This window comes from Hemitrygon akajei, chromosome 18 (genome assembly GCF_048418815.1).
Source record: "Hemitrygon akajei chromosome 18, sHemAka1.3, whole genome shotgun sequence".
NCBI lineage: Eukaryota > Metazoa > Chordata > Chondrichthyes > Myliobatiformes > Dasyatidae > Hemitrygon > Hemitrygon akajei.
Genome location: NC_133141.1, coordinates 20,030,056 through 20,051,268, shown reverse-complemented (window position 1 = coordinate 20,051,268; position 21,213 = coordinate 20,030,056). Strand labels below are relative to the sequence as shown.

General features: G+C 42.9%; 1 protein-coding gene across 3 annotated transcripts in view; it reads right to left on the bottom strand.

Annotated features, from left to right (window-relative positions):
• Window positions 1-9,364: 9,364 nt before the first annotated feature.
• The window catches only part of asic1b (acid-sensing (proton-gated) ion channel 1b), an 857,627-nt gene continuing 845,778 nt past the window's right edge, over window positions 9,365-21,213 (bottom strand). For all 3 annotated transcript variants that reach the window (XM_073071028.1, XM_073071027.1, XM_073071029.1), the window contains exons 9-10: window positions 12,849-12,953; window positions 9,365-9,729 (exon numbers count right to left, since the gene is read on the bottom strand). In XM_073071028.1, the coding sequence (XP_072927129.1) occupies window positions 9,625-9,729; window positions 12,849-12,953 (210 nt within the window). In that variant the 3' untranslated portion in view covers window positions 9,365-9,624. The remainder of the gene's footprint in view (window positions 9,730-12,848; window positions 12,954-21,213) is intronic.

Below are 21,213 nucleotides of genomic sequence, written 5' to 3'. Positions count from 1 at the left end.
CGTAAACTTGGCCACAAAGCCATTGATTCCATCATCCACTGTAGCGGACTAAAAACTGACCCCTATGCAACAACACTAGTCACTAGCAATCAACCAATAAAGGCCTCCTTTATTTGAGTGATCAAGAGGGCAGGAGCACCAAGGGTCAGCATGGACGTGATGGGCCGAACAGCTCCCCACGACTCTGCAACTGTAGTACCAGAGAATGAGGAAAAAGTTGTTCTTCCTTGTCTTCTTAATTTACCAAAACATAAAATGATAAAATGCTGGATCATAAACCCCATACAGTTATATTAGATAATCATCATCATTCTGTGCTGTGTCGTATGACGGAGATGATTATGGTCTCATCACCATGATTGTTCTTGGCACTTTTTTATACAGAAGTGGTTTGCCATTGTCTTCCTCTGGGTAGTGTCTTTACAAGTCGGGTGACCCAGCCATTATCAATACTCTTCAGAGATTGCCTACCTGCTGTCAATAATCGTATAACCAGGACTTGTGACATGTACTACCTGCTCTCAAGGCTTCATGTGACCCTGATCAGTGGGGGTGGTGGTGGTGGGAAGCAGGAGCTACACCTTACCCAAGGGTGACCTGCAGACTCGCTCCTTTGGTAGAGATGCATCTCCACCCAGCCACCCTTATATATTATCATAGTGAAATTCAGGTCAAATTTCTACAGACGAGTACTCAATATGAACAGGGAGAGATATTAAAATTAAAATGATTTCCACATTGGTAATGAATACTAATTTATAAGGTCTTTAATATAAAATCATCTGGCCTTTGTTTAACTTGCTTCCCTCTTCCCTGTCGGTTGTGTGTTCAACACCGTGTCTCTTTGTTCTTCTGCACTCTTTGTATAATTTGATTTTATTTTTGGTTTTAACCAATAAACAAGCTAAGAAAGCATAAAACCCTCAAATGCTTCTTGGAAACAATTTTTTTCACTTTTATTTGTCGATAAAACTCTATGACAGCAATAAATGTCAAGCCTGCAGAATTTACACTCTCGTTTATTGTGCTTGAAGAATGTTGCTTTCACAATGCTTGTGTAGTTTCCTTTTGTGAATGCACTAGCCATAGAGTCATGAGGCTTACAGCAAGGAAACAGGCCTTTCGGCCCAACTCATCCATGCTGATAGTGCTGTCTGGCAAGCTGGTCTCATTTGCCCGCATTTGGCCTATAACACTCCAAACCTCTCCGGTCTATGTACTTACCTAAGTAGCTAGTGTGCTCACCTCAGCCACTATTTCTGGCAGCTCATTCCGAATACACACCACCCACTGCATGAAGAAGCTGCCCACCTGATGTCCCTTTTAAATCTTTCAACTCTGATGTTAAACCTATGCCATCATATTTTTAGACGCCCCCCCCCCCACTTCCCTGGAAAAAAAGACTATGTGTTTTCGTCTCATCTATGCCCCGCATGATCTTGTATACCTCCGTTAGGTCACCCTTCAATCTCATATGTTTCAGGGAATAAAGTCCCAGTTTATGCAACCTCTCCTTGTAACTCAAGACCACACATTGAAATAACTTCTTCACCTCATTGACTCCCAACACTGATGCACCTCAGGGATATGTGCTTAACCAACTGCTCTACTCTTTCTATAGCCATGACTATGTGGTTAGACACAGCTCAAATACCATCTATAAATTTGCTGACGATGTAACCATCGTTGCCAGAATCTCAGATGGTGATGAGAGGGTGTACAGGAGTGAGATATATCATCTAGTCAAGTGGTGTCACAGCAACAACCTTGCACTCAATGTCAGTAAGACCAAAGAGCTGATTGAGGACTTAAGAAAAGGTAAGACGAGGGCCCACACACCAAACCTCATTGAGGGATCAGAAGTGGAAAGAATGAGCAATTTCAAACTTCTGGGTGTCAATATTTCTGAGGATCTAACCTGGACCCAACATATCAATGCAGTTATAAAGAAGACACGGCAGCAGCTATATTCCATTAGGAGTTTGAGAAGATTTGGTATGTCACCTAAAACACTTGTAAATTTCTATATATTTACCTTGGTGAGCGTTCTAACTGGCTGCATCATCTTCTGGTAGTGAGGGGGCTACTCCACAGGATGGAAGTAAACTGCAGAGAGTTGTAAATTTAGTCAGCTCCATCATGGGCTCTAGTCTCCATAGTATCCAAGATATCTTCAGAGAGTAATGCCTCAAAAAGACGGCATCCATCATTAAGGACCCCCATCACCCAAAAAATGCCCTCTTCTCATTGCTGGAATCAGGAAGGAGGTAAAGAAGCCTGAAGGCAAAATGATTCAAGAACGGTGGGGGGGGGGGGGGGGGGAGAGAGAGAGAGAGAGAGTGTGTGTGTGTGTGTGTGGGGGGGGGGGTGGATACAGTGAACTCCTGTGTGTGTATGGACACAGTGATCTCCTTTGTGTGTGGACAATGTGATCTACTGTGTGTGTGGATATGGTGATCTGTTGTGTGTATGGACACAGTGATCTCCTGTGTGAGTGGACATGGTGATCTTCTGTCTGCATGAGCATGATGATCTCCTGTTTGCGTGGGAACACAGTGATCCCCTGTGTGTGTGGCCGTTGTGATCTCCTGTGTGAGTGGACATGGTGATCTCCTGTGTGTGTAGACACGGTGATTTCCTCTGGGTGTGGACATGGTGTTCTGCGTGTGTGCAGACACAGTGATCTCCTCTGTGTGTGGACATAGTGATCTGTGTGTGTGTGAACACAATGATTTCCTGTGTATTATGATGCGCTGATCTCCTATTTGTGAACACTCTCCATGCGATAGTCTGACCTGACCGACTTCCGAGACCACAGTGACACGAGGTTCACTCGAGGTCCAGAAGCCATACACTGCAGCTCAGGTGCTCTTTAGAAATAGGTAGGGAAGGGTGAAGGAACTCCAGAGTGTCATTCCCCATGATGCAAACTCTTGAAACCACAGACTGCAGGAGATCAGTGTCACAATGTTGGCCCTTTCATTGGTGTTTCATTCCCTTTCCCTGTGTGGCACTTCGTAACATTCCTGTGAGAGAGCAGAGGAGGTGAGATCACTGATAAAAGGTCTGATCTCTGCTGGAAATGTCCAGTGTAAGCGTGATATCTGAGGGATTCCGGGCAAATAGCAACTGAGGTGCTGAGGGGAATCGTGCCTGGAAATTCCCAGACCAGTATAGTGATGGGAGTGGGGGAGGGGGCTGTTGGAGGGCAGCTACACCCAGAAATAACCAATACAGCAATCTCTCCCGGGGAAGATCACTGTTATGTGCAATCTGCAAATGAAAAATTAGGATGAAATGATCAATTGATCCAATTTCTCGAGTGCAGTGCCAAGCCTGTGTCAAGAGAGTCAATTGAATTCCACTCTTCTCCAGTGCCTCAGCTTCATGGAGGCAACTGCCAGCTGTGGTGTAGAGAACACTCTTGGAAGGAGCAGCACCAGCTCCTCACGGGGAAGTGACTGTTGAGGGTGAAAGCTCAGCCCAGTGGAAATTAGCTGAGTAAACTAGTTAGGTTTGGAAACCCTCTTGTTTGATTGCCTGAGAAACACCATTGACTCGGTGCTTCCTCTGTATTGGAACTCAGCCACTGGAAGGTTTTCTGGTTTAAAGAACCAGAGTGAGAGCCAGTAGCACAGCACAGTAACTGGCCTTTCAGCTATGATGTCGATTCAAGCTAATCCTATCTGCTTGTACGTGATTCATATCCTTCCATTCCCTGCCTGTCTAAATGCCCCTTAAATGTTGCCATCCAACTGGGTTCCACCAGCTCCCCTGGAAGCACATTCCAGGCACCCACCACTCTGTGTATTTTGCCCTGTAAATCTTCTTTAAACTTTCTCTCTCTCACTTTTTCCCATCTTGTGGATTGGGATGGGGCATGAAGTTTTCTTCTGACCAGCAGAAGTTCCAAAAGCTTCAACAGAGACACTGTAATATGGAGACAACTCACTACCACTTCATCAATGTCAGTCTTAAAAATGCCTGAACAACAGCAAGAAATTGAAATATTGATGTTTCTTCCTCTCAGGATTAAAGACACATAGTGGATAATTTGTTCTCTTTGGATATAAGTTACTGATCCTGCTCTCAATCACTCCTCTTGTTTTTACCCTTCTGTGGTTTGACATGAATGCACGTCAACAGTTTCAGGAATTCACAGCACATTCTGTTGATTCTACACTGTTACAAGTGTGGGGAAGGATTATAAGCCCACAAATCCTTTCCAGCTTGTTACTTGCTTTTGCACAGAGAGGTTGCTGTTCAGCATTTAATTCCAGGTAAACAAAACGAAGCCCTCAATACACTTTGCAGAAATGACCACACATCACATTTACAATGGCATATTATGATATATATTTATTAATATCATATATGTAAAGAAGGGCATCTTTATTGATGGCAGGTACAATATACTTGAAATTGGTTTTCTCACAAGAAGCCATGATCTCTGTGATTTGAAAGCTCCAACCTCTTTGACTGCATGTGTACCCAAAACTGACCCTAACTACTCGAGATATCCCAATCCTTTATGAGGCCACCCTTTCACTCCAGCAGGCCCACCATGACTAGCTGATGGAATGCTGCCAATGTCACTGATGAAATGCTTTGTTCCAATAGGGCAACTTTTGCCTCACTGAACAGCTATTGTCTTGAGGTTAGATGAAGCAACAGAATGAAGATCTGAAGACCAGTGATGAGGTTTCTTGAGCTGAGTCTTCACCTAGCATTCTAAGATTACCATAAAAATCCCCTTGTCTTTTCTCTTTGGACAATTTAGTGTGTGTGTGTGAATTCCGAATCAAGACCAACCTTCCAGAACAGTAAAATACTACAGTCTGCCAATCAAAAGTCAGGAAGAGACAATGGTGCTTCAGCTACAGAAACTATTCATTGCAGCTCCCATGTTTTCCAATGATAAAATAGTGAATCACCCATCGTACTCTACCATTCTGTACCCTTGTGCTTTATCTGAATAAAATTTGTACATAGTACATATAGATTCCATGTTAAAGGCTAAATGTTTTGTTTTGTTCCTCATACAAGTAAAGGCAGTCTGAAGTCAGTAACAAGGAATGGCACAATAGCTTTGTAATATTACGAGCGTCTAATGGTTTCTATACATAACACATTAAGCTAAGTGAATAAGATGCAAGTCAATGTATTGTATCTGATGTTATTTGGCGGGACTGATACATAACAGGAATTGCACAGGCTTGACGGTATTGGCTTGGTTTCAATTTGCTCCCTAGGTATCACTCCTTTATCTTACATTTAACAAAAAAAAAACATTTAAATGACTGTCAGAGCTTTCTTGTGGATTGTCACTTGGAGACTGGAGAACTGCAGGCAGTGTGAAGGCTCTGGGACCATTGGCTAAGTAAATGCAAGTTGGAAGTTGTTATTGCAGGAGGGAGGTTGGGGGTTCTCTGTTGGTTAACAGGGTCCTGGAAAGAGATTTGCCTCGGAACTTCTTTTTCTCTCCATATGTGGATTGAGTGGCATCTGCCAATGCTGACAGAAGATTTTCATACTTCTTATTGAGAAGATTTTCATACTTCTCCTCCTTGCATGAGGCAAAATGCTTCTTAAAAGCTGCAAGCAAGTGGTCTACCTGATTGAGGAAACCAGTATCAATTTGCACTCAAAATAAAAGAAGCATCAGCACTGAGGATGGTTAAGGCGCTGGTTCCAATAGTTACTTTGCAATCAGGGAATTAGAAATTTACCACTGGGCTGGTCTAAGTGTCGCTTTTGTTAATTCACCTAAAAAAATTCTTACCTTAAAGGGGGGGGGGGGGGGGGAGAGAATTAGACAAATATTTTCTTTCAAGGCAAAGATTGGCTGTTGCTTCTTCTTTTGCTGATTAATGTTAACAGTAGTAAAGGTTACCAATTTTTTCACACCCATTATCAGCAGCCAGCCTTTTGAAATCCATTAGAATCAGCAGCTAACATAAATGTTTGATGCTCTCACAGTCATTATGTGTCATCTCAGCTGAGAAGCAATGTAACATCTCCATTCTTCACCATATCTACTCACCTAATTCTCCCAAAGTGAGGTTGACTATTTAATGGCTATCAACACCGGTTTACAACAGATGCATTGTTAAAGCTGCTTTATTCTGTAATCTCAGCAAAAACAGCACCAAGGTCATCTCTCCCTTCACAATGGGCCAGGAAAACCACCCAAGACTATTTTCAGCGAGTGAATTGAAGCATGAATCTGAGAGGCCCAGGTACTGCACTTCCCAAATCCAAAACTACTTTAAAATGCACCAATGTTTTCAATGTGGCACCAATCCCAGATTAATGGGAGATTTCAAAATCCTTCTTATTCCTCTGCCCTTGGCTAACTATTTCCAGTGTAGAGAAAGACACGTTAGCAAGAGATGTCTGTGCTCACTTTTATAATGTCCCAAGTCTATATAAATCTGGTCATGGCCGACACCAACAGTACTGCTGGCTTTGTTTCTGTTTTAGGTCACTGTGCTCCAATTGCTTGTCACAGGTATCCTGGCTGATCGTCAGTGCATGAAGAACCCCCTTGCCCTACAGACTCTTAGCTGCCAGCTAACCATGACACATCTTCTGAGAAATAGGAGGCCGTTGGTTCCAGTCACTGGAATGAAATAATTTACACTCCCATGACTCTGACAGTCATTTAAAATGCCAATGAACATAATATTTAGTACAGAGCTTCACATTACTTAATGTCAGGCTAGTTTCAAATGATTACCTTTGCAGTTTGAATTAGATTGTTAGTCCTTTGTTGACATTAATCACCAATTCACCTCCACTCCAAAGTGGAGATTGAAGTTTTCTTAAGATAAATTCAAGCACACAGATTACTCTGTTGAGATTCTTCAAACATCAGATGGTTTGTCTTGCATGACAGGTTTGTAAGAGTATAATACAATAGTGGAGAACCTCTTGTGGTGGTTAACCAAGATTTTACTATGATAATCCATGCTGAAAACAATTATGTTTTGTGTTGCTTACAGCAATGGTCACCACACACTAAAGTCTGAAGAGAGTGTTGTCTCCTGTCTTGGAGTTCTGATTTGGATGGGAATGCGCTAATCACTTTCCAACTCAATGACTGACTAAAAACTGGTCAATGGCCCAATTCCAGATCAATGCTGGACCAGGACACTGAGCTCCTGAATTCCATCATGCTGCTTTGGACAGTTACTAGAAGCTGGGCGTCTAGAGATGAGGAATAATTGCCTGGGAGGGAACAGGGATAAATTTGCTGTCAAATGACATGCTTTTACTTTTTGATAAATAGGAAGTATGGAGTTTGCCCCAAGTCCAGGTGCAATCAAGGTGCTACAACCAGAGATGAGGTTTTGAAGGCTTGCTGTGAGCAACAGAGGCACAAGTATGTTCATAAAACCATATAGGAATCCTACTGTCCTTGACTGTGTGCAGGCCACTAAATAGATAGCCTCAGCCTTCATACTCACCTAGGATCACAAAAGTGATCTGAAGTTTAGAGGTTGTATTCAACACTTAGTTGTGCAGTAGCCTAGCTATGTATCTTGATTGATAAAATCAAACCATGTCAGGTTTGATGATCAGTTCTCTCCTTTTCCCTCCACAACTCCCGACCCCATATTCACCTGCTGCTCCAGGGAGGGATCTGAATTGCTCTGTTCCTGATCATCATTCCACCCAGAGTGGGCAAACTGAAACCCAGAATGGTGGCAATCACAGGCATGAGCTGGTGGATGGTGTCCCCTGCTTAAGCGATTCCAGTCGTCATGTAACAACTGAAAAGCAGGAATGAACTGGGCTGTCCAGCACTCGGAGTCAATGAGAAAGGATCATCTTTGGTTACTGGCACCTTCTATTAGCATTCTCTGGAGTGAGACTGCCTTGGGAGATAATCCCACCTTATGGCAAATGTTAGGAAGAGGAAGATTTCCTCATGCATGCTTCCCTATTTAATTTGCTTTGGCTGATCTGTATCCTGGCTACATTCTGAGTTTCTTGACCCTTGATGCTATTGACATTCTCTCCTATGATCTGCGGGGCTCTTAAGAATCCACTACTTTGTACAATATACACTATACCTATTTTCCTTGATAATTTTTGGTGGCATCCTGCCCTATCAGTATCCAACCTTCACTGAGGATTCTTAGCAAAAGTAGCAGTCGAGAACAGCAGACCAGGCAGCAGGGTGGTGTTCAAATCCAAGAGCAGTGAGAGCATCTCAGGAACTGTCCAAGAAACTGAAATCCTGTCTCACTCAGCGGTCACCAACCTTCATCGGGGGCAAAATGTCACTTTTATGGAGCTTTGTGTTACCGTGTTTGTCTCTCTGAGAACACAGACTCTACTCTCTGTTTTGGCAATGGATGAGGGTTGGGTGTTTTATTTTAATTCTTCTATTTCCTTTTAGTAACGATTACATGGAGGGCATGTGTCAAACTAACCCAAATCAGAGCGAGGGAGCTTTATCCCCACTGTGATTTGATGGAAATGTAGCCCATGATCATTGCCGCAGTGCTTCTGTTTCTAACGCAAGGTCAGCATTCTCTTCCTGCAAGTGCCAATAGGTCTGCCCAGTCTTTGCTGTGGGCCATAGCTGTCAGGGTCAGACATGGAGTGAAGCTCCTTCTACCCGTTCCCGTCATATGCCATCGGGGGTCAGACACAGAGTGAAGCTCTTTGGATTTCCATCCTTCTCCTCTTTATGACCTTCCATCTATTGCCAGTTTCTTCTCAACAAGCTTTATTCTGCTTTCTTAGGCAACGTCAAGAACACTGGGCTGGGAAAGCACATGGGGTACCGCACTGGGCACTGCAGAAGCACAAGCATTCACTGAAGACAGGAATCTGCATCTTTTCTTCAAAGGGTATAAGAACACGATGCAGCACCAAATGGGCAGCAGTACAAAACGGATGAGGTACCAGCTGTCTTTACAACCTGAATTGATGGTTCTCGTTGCCATCATCCACTGATTTACCATGTGCGGTGCTGCTCCCTCAGTGTTGGAATGGACTGAACCTGTATGGTTATGCGACCAATGAGTAATTCAGCACAAACCCATCAATCAAGCCTGTACCACTCTTCCCCTCTTTGGTGCCTTCCACCAACTGCAAGGGAACTATAGTGTGAAGTGACCATTTGGTGAAGGGATGAAAGGCTACTCATGAACAAAAGCTGTCACGGTAGAATGAGCTGCTGCAGCAAATGATTTCACAAGATGAGAAATGGGATCTAAATGCTTTCATTAAGCTTAAGAACATGATCACACAAGATAATACAAGCGGCCTACATAAGCATTTACGATAAAGAGTGAATAAAAAATCCCTTTTACAAAACTGGAATATGACTCTAGATGAGAGAAAAAAGTTGTTTTTTTTTCTTTTTTTTTTGAAAAGTTAGTGAGTGGAGTCCACGGAACAGTCATCCCCAATACTGCCATTTTGTTTCAAGCGCATAGTCGGGTTGTCGTTTTGCTTTTGAATGTGTCTCCAGAAGGTTTGTTCAATGACTTTGGTAGGTCAGGATTGGACAGCCCCAATCTCCGTGGACAGTCCAATCTCCTTTCTGCTCGTTGAACTGTGAGATAAGTGGATGTTGTGGGTGTCGCCAATTGTCAGGCTCCGCCATCAGCAAGTGAAGTCTTCGAAGGTGCTGCGGGGCGGGTGGTGAGGTAGAATGTTCGCTGGGTACGTCATTCCCGCTGGGTGGCTCCTTAGATTCTCACATGGGTTCTGTGTAGGAAAAGAAAATTCCATGCACCAACAGTCAAAAGGTTGCCAATGTCCCATTTTCTGTGTTAAAATTCCCCGCACATCAGACATTTTTGAACAGAAGCAGGATAATGTAATGGGAATTCTAGTTGGCTTGTTGTTCTGGAAAGATGGGAACAAAAATACTGTTCCTTTATCAGAATCCAGCTTGTGAGCATGGGTAAGCCATGGTTTGGGTATTTGATCCTCCACAATATTCCACGTAGGAATTTAAACTGGAGGTGGCAGTGTATTTTACAAAGTCGAGTTGTGAGCTCGACATCAACCCGGCATGGATGGAGAGCGAACTCGGAAGCGGTCTATCACTGGATCAAACTCAGGAACCTCCGTTCTCAAGGCCGGCACTGATCTTACACAGGTTTATAAAATCATAAGGGGTGTAGATAGTCTATTCCCCAGGGTAGTGTTGTCTATCAGAAGGCATAGGATTAAAATTAGAGAGGAATGATATAAAAGGGACCTGAGGGGCAACTTTTTCACCCAGAGTGTGGTCCATATATGGAAAACTGCCAGAGCTGCCAGAGGAACCAGCAAAAATGGGTACATTAATATATTAAAAACATTTGGACAGGTACGTGAATAGAGTCTTTGAGCACTGCAGCACAGAAATAGGACTTCTGGCCCATCCAGTCCATGCTGGCCATGTTTTCCGCTTAGTACAACTACCTGAACCCAGACCATGACTTTCCATACTGCTCCCATCCATGTACCTATCCAAACTTAAATATTGCAACTGAACCTGCATCCACCACTTCTGCTGGCAGCTCATTCCACCCTTGCACCACCCTCTGAGCGAAGACGTTCCCCCTCAGACTTCCCTTAAATATGTCACCTTTTACCCTTAACCCATGACCTCTAGTTCCAGTCTCACCCAACCTGAGGGGAAAAAGCAGCATGCATTTACCCTATCGACACCCTTCATAATTTTGTATACCTCTATACGATCTCCCCTCCTTCTCCCCACGCCAGAGAATAAAATCCTAACTTATTCAACCTTGAGGAGAGGTTTAGAGGAATATGGGAAATATGTGGTCAAATGGGACTAGCTAAGCTGGGAATCCTGGTCGGATAGAGCAGCTGGACTGAAGGACCCATTTCTGTGCTCTATAATTCTTTGACTCTTTGACAATGAGACAGATCAGCAACTGTGGTGCTATTTCCTGTACAGGGCGGGTACAGCCTGTGTGTGAAATTCATGTGTAACTTCCATCAGTGAACAGGAAAATGACAGCAAAGACTGTGATTCTATCAAATGTTGGGGTCAAGATCTGAGTCTTCAGGTTATACTTCTGTTATAAGAGCAAAAGGTTTTAGCTCACCACGGGTAGGGATACTCCAAATCTGACCACACAGAGTAAGGATGGGACAGTTAGCCCTCTGTTGTGTATTTAATATTTCAGTAATTTTTGAGTAATATTGTAAATATATTGACTGATGAAGCATTCTTGTTCATTTAAATAATTAATTATGGGTTATATGTATAAATATGTGAATTGCATACGTCACTACATTACCACACGATACGTGCATGCCTCACTTAAAGTAAAGAATGAATTTAGACTGGCATCTCTCGACTGTCTTGTTTTCCTTTGAATTAGTTTAATGTTCTGAAGTTACAAAACATAACATCCTTGGCTTATTGAGTCCAGGCCGGCCAACATGTGGCCCCCTGCACTGATCCTTTACTAATCCCAGCCAACACTGAGGGCCAGTTTGAGTGGGACTCTCAGATTAGTCAACTGGTGTACTGTCCCCATTAGAATGTTATTGAAATGACACAAGCTCACTCTGACAGCTGTCAGGGAGAGGAGGCATTTGCCTCACCTGGATTTGAACTGAATTCCCATAGAATGTAAGGACAATGCCCCAGTAAGAATGGCCCGTGTTCTTCTACAATTCGACAGCTCTTTAAAGGAGCCAATACATACAGGACGGTTTGAACTGCCCCCATCTGTGCTGTGAGGTTGTGTGATTCTGTGACCCAATTCAACTTCTTGGAATGCTATTAGATTCTGTTTGGAGATGTAGTGAGGTTGCCCAGAGACAGTTGATCACATATAGGTACACAGCCTTGAAGAAATACAGTAGATGATTGCACATGGTTCTCCTGATACACTCATGACTTACTGTGATCCAAGTTCCCAATGAGGTGAGTGAGTTGATTTGATCACTGTACCTATTTAATTAGTTCAGCGTGGGCCAAAGAGCCTGTTCCTCTACCGTATTTTCTATTTTCTCGATTCTGTGATGTGGTCACTTTTATTTCATTACCTGTAGCTTGAAGACGTTAACTTTCCAATCTTGTGAACGGGGCTTTAATTGCAACACAGCTAAATTATTACTGTAATAAGTACATTTTGTCTCGCTGGTTATCTGCTGGCATCTTCATTTTACAGAGCAATAATTGCTATCAGCAGAGCAGCAGAGAAGAGCAGGTCCTATGTTATTTCCATAACGATGGATTGCAGGAACTGCCCTTCGGGACTCCCCTGCATCCTTGTCTGATCCTGAATTCATGTGCTTCAATGAATATCTATTAATGTCAGGAAAGCAGTGCCCTTGGCAAGGGATAAGTGTTTCATTTCCTTCCACTGTCTTACTACTAAGATACTCGCAGGGTACACTTCATCCTTCTGATGTTGATGTAAGGAAATGGGTATGATCACAGTGGAGGAGGAAGAAATAATGATCCCCCTTAGTGAAGTCAGCATCTGCCTGGCAGTTCCCAAACCACAGAACAGTAGGCTTGTAGCAGTCGAGTGGCGTGGGACCAGCGCAAAGGGCTGAGAGCAAGTCAGTGGCCTGCTCTGCAGGTAGTAGGATTACAGCTCACCATGTGAAGCCTGGCAGGTCACCTGGGAGCGAGTCTGTGCCCCAGCTGTGTGAGGTCAGGGCAGGAGACGGGTACTGGGCTGCTGCTCATTATCTGAGGCTTAGTCAGGGCTTGGGAATACATTGTGAGGCATTGCCAGGCCTGGAGGAAGTCTGCAGCCTAGAGGCCGTGTGACACACAAAGACATGACACAGTAATGGAAAAGGAAAATATCTTGCAACCTCTGGCACGATGAAACAATACTTGCATGGCGTTTGATGTCATCCAGGCTGAGTGTTACTCCTTTGTTGTTGTTGTTCCTCTTCTGCTGTTTCCCATATTTCAGTAAACCGCAGAGTTTGTGTTTCAACACCTGGCAACGTAAAAGGGTCAAATGTCATTGAGTGCGTCATCACAGGGTGGACGATGCAATGTGGCTTCCTTGGTATGGCCAGTTCTAGGAAACCAAATTCCTCCAGTTCTGGCCTCCTGATCAGCCCAAGGTTAACTGGGTCACATGAAGCCTTCAACTGACAAGATCTTAAAGCAATGAAATACCCTCTATCAACATCCCCGATATACTTCTCATCACCTGATTTATATTTTTACCGACATGTATGACAAAATCATAGAAACGTTATGACACTGAGCTCTTCATGTTCATACCAGCTGATAAAGAGCTCCCTAGTGCAATCCCATCTCCCATGCTGGGTCTGCATCACTGTACATCACAATTCTTCAAGGGCATATCCTCTGGGTAAACGTACGTTTCATTCCTCCCCTGTGATCCTCATACCAATCACTTTACATCAGTGCCTTCCCCTTTCATTAAGTTCTCCCTCTTTATTATTTGTAAGCTCATCATATTAAGACAACTGTAAATTAATTCTCCCACCTAGCCTCCTGTGTTCCAAATGAAACCACCACAGCCAAACCAACTTCCCTCACAATTAGTTTCCCAGTCCTGCTAACGTCTTCGTAAACCTCTTCTGAGCCTTCTCTCATGCAATTACATCTTATATAACACATTTCCCAGAACTAAACACAGTGCATAAACAGTACTTTAAGCAGTGTAGCATCGAGTTCCAGCAAGATTTCTGTTTTATGTTTCATACCTCAACTCATGAAGGAAACCATGTCATATCCTTTTTTTAAAACCATTTTACTGGTCTGCCCTGCTAGCCACAAGCATCTGGAAATGTACATTCCCTTTGTTCCTCCACACCAGTCAATCATTCCCCCATTTATTTGTTGCTCCTCTCCAAATATATTACCTCACATCTCTCTGGATTATATTCTGTTTCCCCTTTTCTGCCTAACTGATCACATCACCTCTGTATTTACATGTCACATTAACATTTCTTTTCTCCACTACTTCAGCTTGCATTGCTGGCTTTGCATTATTCTGCTGTTTTGTGCTTATTGCTTCATTTACTGTTGTATTCAATATGACCATGTACCCTAAGCAACACACCCAAGATGCTGGAGGAACTCAGCAGGCCAGGCGCCATCTATGGAAATAAATAAATAATCTATGTTTTGGCCTGGACCCTTCTTCAGGACTGAAGTGAATCGATTGTTTATTTATTTCCATAGATGCTGCCTGAACTGCTGAGTTCCTCCTGCACTTTGTGTGTTTTGCCTCGGATTTCCAGCAATTGCAGAATTTCTCATGTTTATGATTTGCTGTTACCGTGTATCCTGTTTACTTTTTGAGCTCAGGTGAAAAAGAAGTTCATTGCACTCTAAACTAATCTGAATCTGGATGGAAATAATTGACACTGGCATTGGAGAAGGTCCAGAGGAGACTGATGAGAATGATCCCACAAATGAAAGGGTTAACGTATGAGAGGTGCTTGATGGCTCTGGGGCTGTACAGGGGTTTAGAAGAATGAGGGAGAATCTCATTGAAAGCTATCCTAGATAGAGTGAACATGGAAAGATGTTTCCAATAGTGGGGTAGTCTAGGACCACAGGGCACAGCCTCAGAATACAAGGACCCCCCCTTTACAGCAGAGATGAGCAGAAATTTCTTTAGTCAGAGGATGGTGAATCTGTGGAATTCATTGTCACAGATGGCTGTGGAGGCAAAGTCATTGGGTATACTTAAAGCAGAGGTTGATAGGTTCTTGATTAGTAAAGGCATCAATGGTTACAGGGAGAAGGCAGGAGAATGGAGTTAAAGAGGAAAAATCCATGATTGAAAATCGGAGCAGACTCAATGGGCCAAATGGCCTCTTTTTGCTCCTATGCTTAATGGCCTTATGGATACCAGGAAACAAGCTGCAGCCAGATTCAAAGAAGTTTAGTGATGGTCTTGCCTTATCTTCACCCTCAGTTGGGCAAGTCTGCTCTGATGAATGATGCCCCTCTTGCAGCAGAACGGTCTGAGCCATTCCATTCCCCTGCTAGGTGAGGAGGCCAGTTTTCTGTTGCAAACACACAAAATGCTGGAGGAACTCAGCAGGCCAGGCAGCATCTGTGGAAATAAACAGTCAACATTTCACACCGAAACCTTTCATCAGTCCTGATGAAGGGTCTTGACCCAAAACATTAACTGTCTATTTCCTTTCATTGATGTTACCTGACTTGCTGAGTTACTGTGTGTGTTGCTCAAGATTTCCAGCTTCTCAAGGATCTTTAGTGTCAGTGATTCTGTTGCCACTCCATTTCTTGGGTGTTCTGTTGCCCTTGAAGAGATGCAGGGCAGCTGTTGGCAAGTCTGTCTGCTGTTATGACCTCAGCCCCCTCCTTTGGGAGAATCGCCAGAGAGAGAGAGCCTTACGGTCTGGAATGTGTCCTGGCCCTCAGCAAGACAAAGCCACGGATAACGGCCATTGTCTCTTGGAGACACCTTTGTGGATTGGGGACTGGGGCTACGTGCAAGCCCTCAGGGCAATGTGAGCTGGGTGACGGGGAGAGATTGCATCATCTCAACCTGATTGACATCTGAGACCCCGTGAGTCCAGATAAAAGAGAGGCTGTAGAGACGGCCCCTCAGACACACCAAGGAAGCACGATACCGATTCCCGTGGGAGCGGGAAGCCATTTTGAAGGAAGCCACGTGCGTTAGATTCCGAATTTTGAATCTGTGGCTAGAACCTTGGAAGACCGCTTTTAACTAACAACGGGGAAGCCTGCTCCCCTGATTCCAAGGATTTGCTCTGTAAAGACAACGGGCAAGTGTTTATCCTTTCTCAACCATCTCTCTCTCTCCACAACGTGAAACCCCAGCGGTTCCCAAAAGGGAAAAGCCTGCAAACTTCTGAGTGACTCTTTATATTTCAATTGGACTCAGTATTACCCCTAGACAACTATAGAGCTTATTTCTGATTGATTATTATTACACCGGTGTTTTAGATTGAGTTTTGACGATGTATATGATCTGAATGTTTTGTATTAACCATACGTTTGTGCCCCTTTTTGAATAAAACGTTTGAAAATAGTAGCATCCGACTCAGCTGATCCCGCTATCTTTGCTGGTAAGTTACCTGGTTACGAGGTTACGTAACACTGCCAATCAAGTGAAGTGATGGGGGGGGGGGGGTCTCTTGTCAGGTGACATCAATGGCCATCATTATGAGCCAATTTGACTCTGTGTTGATCAGATAAGGTAAAGAGGGACAAAAACTTTGTTACATCATTTAATGTGCCAGATGCTCTGTTTCTCCACAAATATTTTCACATTTTACTGTCTAATTTTCAATATTTAAAATATATAGAAGCAAGATTTTTGAGCTAATTTACAAAGCATTGTGCAACATGTCAAATCAAAAGAAAAATTCCAAAATTTGTCAACAATGTGCGAAAAATCAAAAATGGAAAAGTATCCATCCCCTTTGTAATTACTACACTAACTTTCCTCAGGAACAATACTGTATATTACCTTAGCAACTCACCCGATCTGATGAAGTAGAAAATTGGAGGATCACCTGTTTTCAATGAATTCATAAGAATAAATGCCCCCCCCCCCTTTCTCTAAGGTCCAACAGGATGGTAGATTTTCAACAGACCAAACCAAAATGAGGACAAAAGAGCATTCAAGGCAAGTCAGGGAAATGATAACAGAGAATCATAAATCTGGGGAAGGTACAAGACCATCTCAAAGGCACTGAACATACTTCAGAGCTCAGTGTAGTCAGTTGTGAAAAAAGTGGAAAAATATGAAACCACAGCCACACTGTCTGGGTCAGGGTGCCCTTCTAAACGTAGTCACTGGAGACCAATGGCACTTGCAAGAGAGGCTACTGTGACACTAACAGTCACTCTAAGTGAGCTGCAGAAGTCAATGGCTGTAACTGGAGATTAAGTTCAAGGCTTCACAATCTCTAAGGCCTTGCACAAAAAGGGTATTTATGGAAGCTTGGCAAGGTAGAAGCCCTTGCTTAAAAAAATGTATATCCTTGCCCGTAAAGATTTTGCTAAATGCCACTTAAGAAGATACTGTAAAGATGTGGAAGAAGGTCTTGTGGTTGGATGAGACTAAAGTAGAACATTTGGCCTCAATGCTAAATGGTACGTGTGTTATAAATCTAATTCTGCACATCAGCCAGGTAACACCAAAGTATGGTGGAGGTAGCATCACGCTAAGGGGATGCTTTGCAACAGCAGGGACTGGAAGTCTGGTCAGCATTTAAATCTCAGTTAAATTGACCAAGATCCTTGGTTGTAATATTCATTAATATGAACAAATGGTTGGGGATGAATAGTTTTACAAGGCCCTGTAAATAGAAAAGGATGAAAGGAGCATTGAAAATGTTTTCATCCAAAGAATGGAGTTTACTGCTTATAGGAAGTTGAAACCCTTCCCACATTTACAAAGCATCTGGAAGAGTACCTGAAGAGCCTTAACTGAAAAGGCTACATCCCAAGATGGGGAAATAGGAGGAATCTAAAGCAGCACCATTTTTGGTGAGTATACATGCAACGGACTGAATGGCTAACTTCAATGTCATAATGCTCTTTGATTCTATATCTGTGCTCCTCTCGTTTTTGATCCTTGCCCATCCCTGACTGTACCACTGATGGCCATACCTTCATTTATCACCTCCGACTCTGGAATTCCCACTCGAAGCCTCTCCCCACCACTCTTTCCTTATTTAAGTGGCATAAAGTCTACCTCTCTGACCAAACTTTGACCTGTTTTCAGGGAGAATGCAGTTCTAAACTAAATGAAAGAAGGGAACATAGGGATTAGGAACATGAACAGACCACACAGATCCTCAAGATTGCTCTGCCCAATCACAATACCTCCTAGGTTCAATAAACCTATCAATTTCAGCTTTGAACTTTGTTAGTAGTACAACATGCACAGTGCCTGGGGCAGAAATTTTTGGCGAAAAAAATTCTCTTGTTCTTAGCTCCAAAATGCCACAGACTATGCTCTTTGTTCTAGACATTTTCCCCAACTAGCAACTAACTTGTCTCTCTCCTTCCTTGTTGAGTTCCAGAACATTAATGGTTTTGATTTTCACAGATGTTACCTGACCTCCTCAAATTTTCCCGAATTTTCTGTTTTCCTGCTGATGCTTTATCCTTAGACTATGTTCCCTAGCTCAGGGGTGAACTATTTTCAGCTAAGTCCTCTGAAATTAAACAGTTAAGAATGAAAGAACTTGCATTTGTGTACTGTAGCTATTTTGAATGTCTCAAAGAGCTTCATTATGAAAGTCTTTGGTCAGGGCATGAAGTGATAGGGGGAGAAGGCAGAAGATTGGGAGTGAGAGGGAAAAAGGTTCAACCATGATGACTCAATGGGCCAAATAGCCTAACTCTGTTCCTAGATCTTATGAACTTCATTTTAAAGTGTAGACAGTATAGCAAAGATGCAGCTGATGTGTGTACAGTGAGCTGCACAAATTACAGAGAGGTAAACGAGCACAATCATCAGCTCTTGGCGGTGGTTGAGGGGGAATGTCCTTGTTTGTTTTTTTTAATTAAAATTTCTCACCAGAACTCAGACAATCCTGAGACACAGAAGACTGCAGATACTGGAATCTGGAGCAACAAACAACCTGTTGGAGAAACTTAGTATCCCTGGGGGAAAGGAATCGTCAATATTTCAGGTCGAGTCCCTGCATCTGGACTCTTGACCAAAATAAAATGACAATTTCTTTCCCCCATAGATGCTGCTTGACCTGCAGATTGTGTGCTACCTGCCAATCTCGTCTAGATTTGTCATGCCTTTGCAGTCTACCATAGTCTCCTGATCCCAGCAAGCCATTGGGAGAGCCCTTGGGAAAGTGTGAGGTCACGCATTTCAGTATATTCTCTCTTCAAAGGTTCAAAGACAGCTTCTACCCTGCTGTTATAAGACTATTAAATGGTTCCCTCATACAATGTTGGATTCTTGACTTCATAATCTATTTCATTATGATCTTGCACTTTATTTTTTACCTGTACTGTAATTTCTCTGTAGCTGTTACACTTTATTCTGAACTCTGTTTTTGTAGCGGCTACTCAAACAAACCGATGCCGCCGCTGGAAACCAGGCCTGGGGAGTTATCTTGTATGATGCGCTCTCTGATCAATCCAATAATAATATTCAAAAGTCAAAGAAATGTATGTGAACCTTCATTAGTAACTAGCAAAACATACAATTTTGAAAGCGATGAAACTTAAGGGACTTAAACCAGCGATATTAAACGGACTTAAGCTGAGTTATTTCAAATATAATACAATAAAAGATATGACAGCTGGCAGTCCCCAGCTCTAAACTGCCCAAAACTGCAAAGTGGATGCAGTTTGAAAGGTCGAGGGGACTGGGGGTTATGGGAAACTGGCACAGATGAGGCCAGCATGGTCATGTTGAATAGTGAGGCAGGCTTGAGAGGCTAAGTGGCCTATTGCTGCTCCTGTTTTCTTGTGCCCTTGGGGAAATTGAAAATGTAGCATCCTGAGCATCCATCAGCAATGGCATGGGGGACAAAACAGAGTCAAGATAGATCAAAAGGCAAATAGAGCCGAGGATGAAGGCAATAAACACTGGTATGGCTGAACAATGATAAGGCACTGGCTCTGTTAGGTTAACTGTGCCTTAGAGCACAACATAATCTGGCAGCACGTTGTGAGACACTGCTTGTTCTTCATGTAATTGGGTTTGTTTATTGCAGGAACATCAGACAAGAAACTTGACACGTCTCAAGATATTTTTCTCACTTAGCCAATAATGAAGGAGATTGAAAGGATTTGTCATAAGTTGCAATACAGCAGGGAATGGCTTGGTAAGAGGCCAGCTAACAGCTTTGAGTTCAAGGATGAAATTCAATTTCAGACAACTCACAGTCTTTTAATACAATTTTTTTTGTTTTATTAGCATCTTAGCGGTGAGATTATTTTTATTGGTCTTGTTGTTTGTGGCAGTTCTAGGGAATGAGGCTTATTTTTCACAGCTGGCTTAAACGCTGTTCCAGGCAAGCACAGTAGTATGTAGAGCGAAGGTCCCTTTGCTCTAGTCCTGATAACATGGTCCACCAACCAACCTTCAGCAATCTGAACTCAAGAGTTTGGCAATTGAGTGCTGTCTTATCAGCTGTTTGTTCTCTGAATGTGTAAGCACTGACATGAAGGACAAACCTGACACAGTTGTTTTAGCTTAGGTGCCTTAAGGTAATCAGCATGGACATTTCATCAAGAATTGTGAAGTAAAGGAAAGCCATCCATCATATCAAGCACACTCATATGACTACGTTCATGCATGGGCACTGCAGCACCTCTCAAATCCACGACCTTCACCAGTGACAAGGGCTTCAGGAACATGACAACACCACCCTGTCACAATCCTCTCCACATCATCATTTTGACTTGAAATCCGTCATTCTATGATGTGGGACCTAAGGCTTCCATACCTCCTGACCGATGGTAGTAGCAAGAAAGGAGTAGTGTCTTCCCCACGTGGACGACAGTGGTTCAAGTGATGGCTCACCATCACCATCTCAAGGGCAATTAGGCTGCACATTAAATACTGTCTTTGCCAGCAATCATTCCATTCCGTGAATGAGTAAGTAATGAAAATTAAAACTACTGGACTCTTTCTCATTTACTATCCAAGGTGAAGTTCTACATCATCAAACAAAGTTTTGAAGTATTCATTAACCATCACCCTTCCACAGTTCAACATTGTCCTTCCCTTTTCACCAGCTCTGTGAACACAATCGCTCATATTACCATGGAAAAGTCCATTCAGGTGATGCTCGCCCTTCAACTGAGCTACTGACTAGCTCTCCATTTTTCCACACTCTCCCCATGTCCTCTAATACCCCCTTTTAACATATTTACCCTCAACATTACATCTGTGTTAAAGGCCACTCTTAGTAAAGCACTTGATGTATAATTTCTGACTGAAGGAAGTTCCCTTCATCATTCTGGTGATAACTCTGAGTCTGTGACCATTTATTACTGCTTCATATCTAGTGAAAGTCTTTCACTCTCTTGTATGATTTAAGCGAATGCAAATAAATTTTTTTAAACTGGGGTGGTCCGAATTGCACACAATTCTTTGAACGTTTCTTGTACACGTAATACTGAGAATAATTACCTTTCTAAATCTAATTCAGCTAGCTACCCACTACCACTGAATCAAGACTGCGATGAGTCAGCACATCATTAAACTCAGCATTTCTCACTGTTTTACC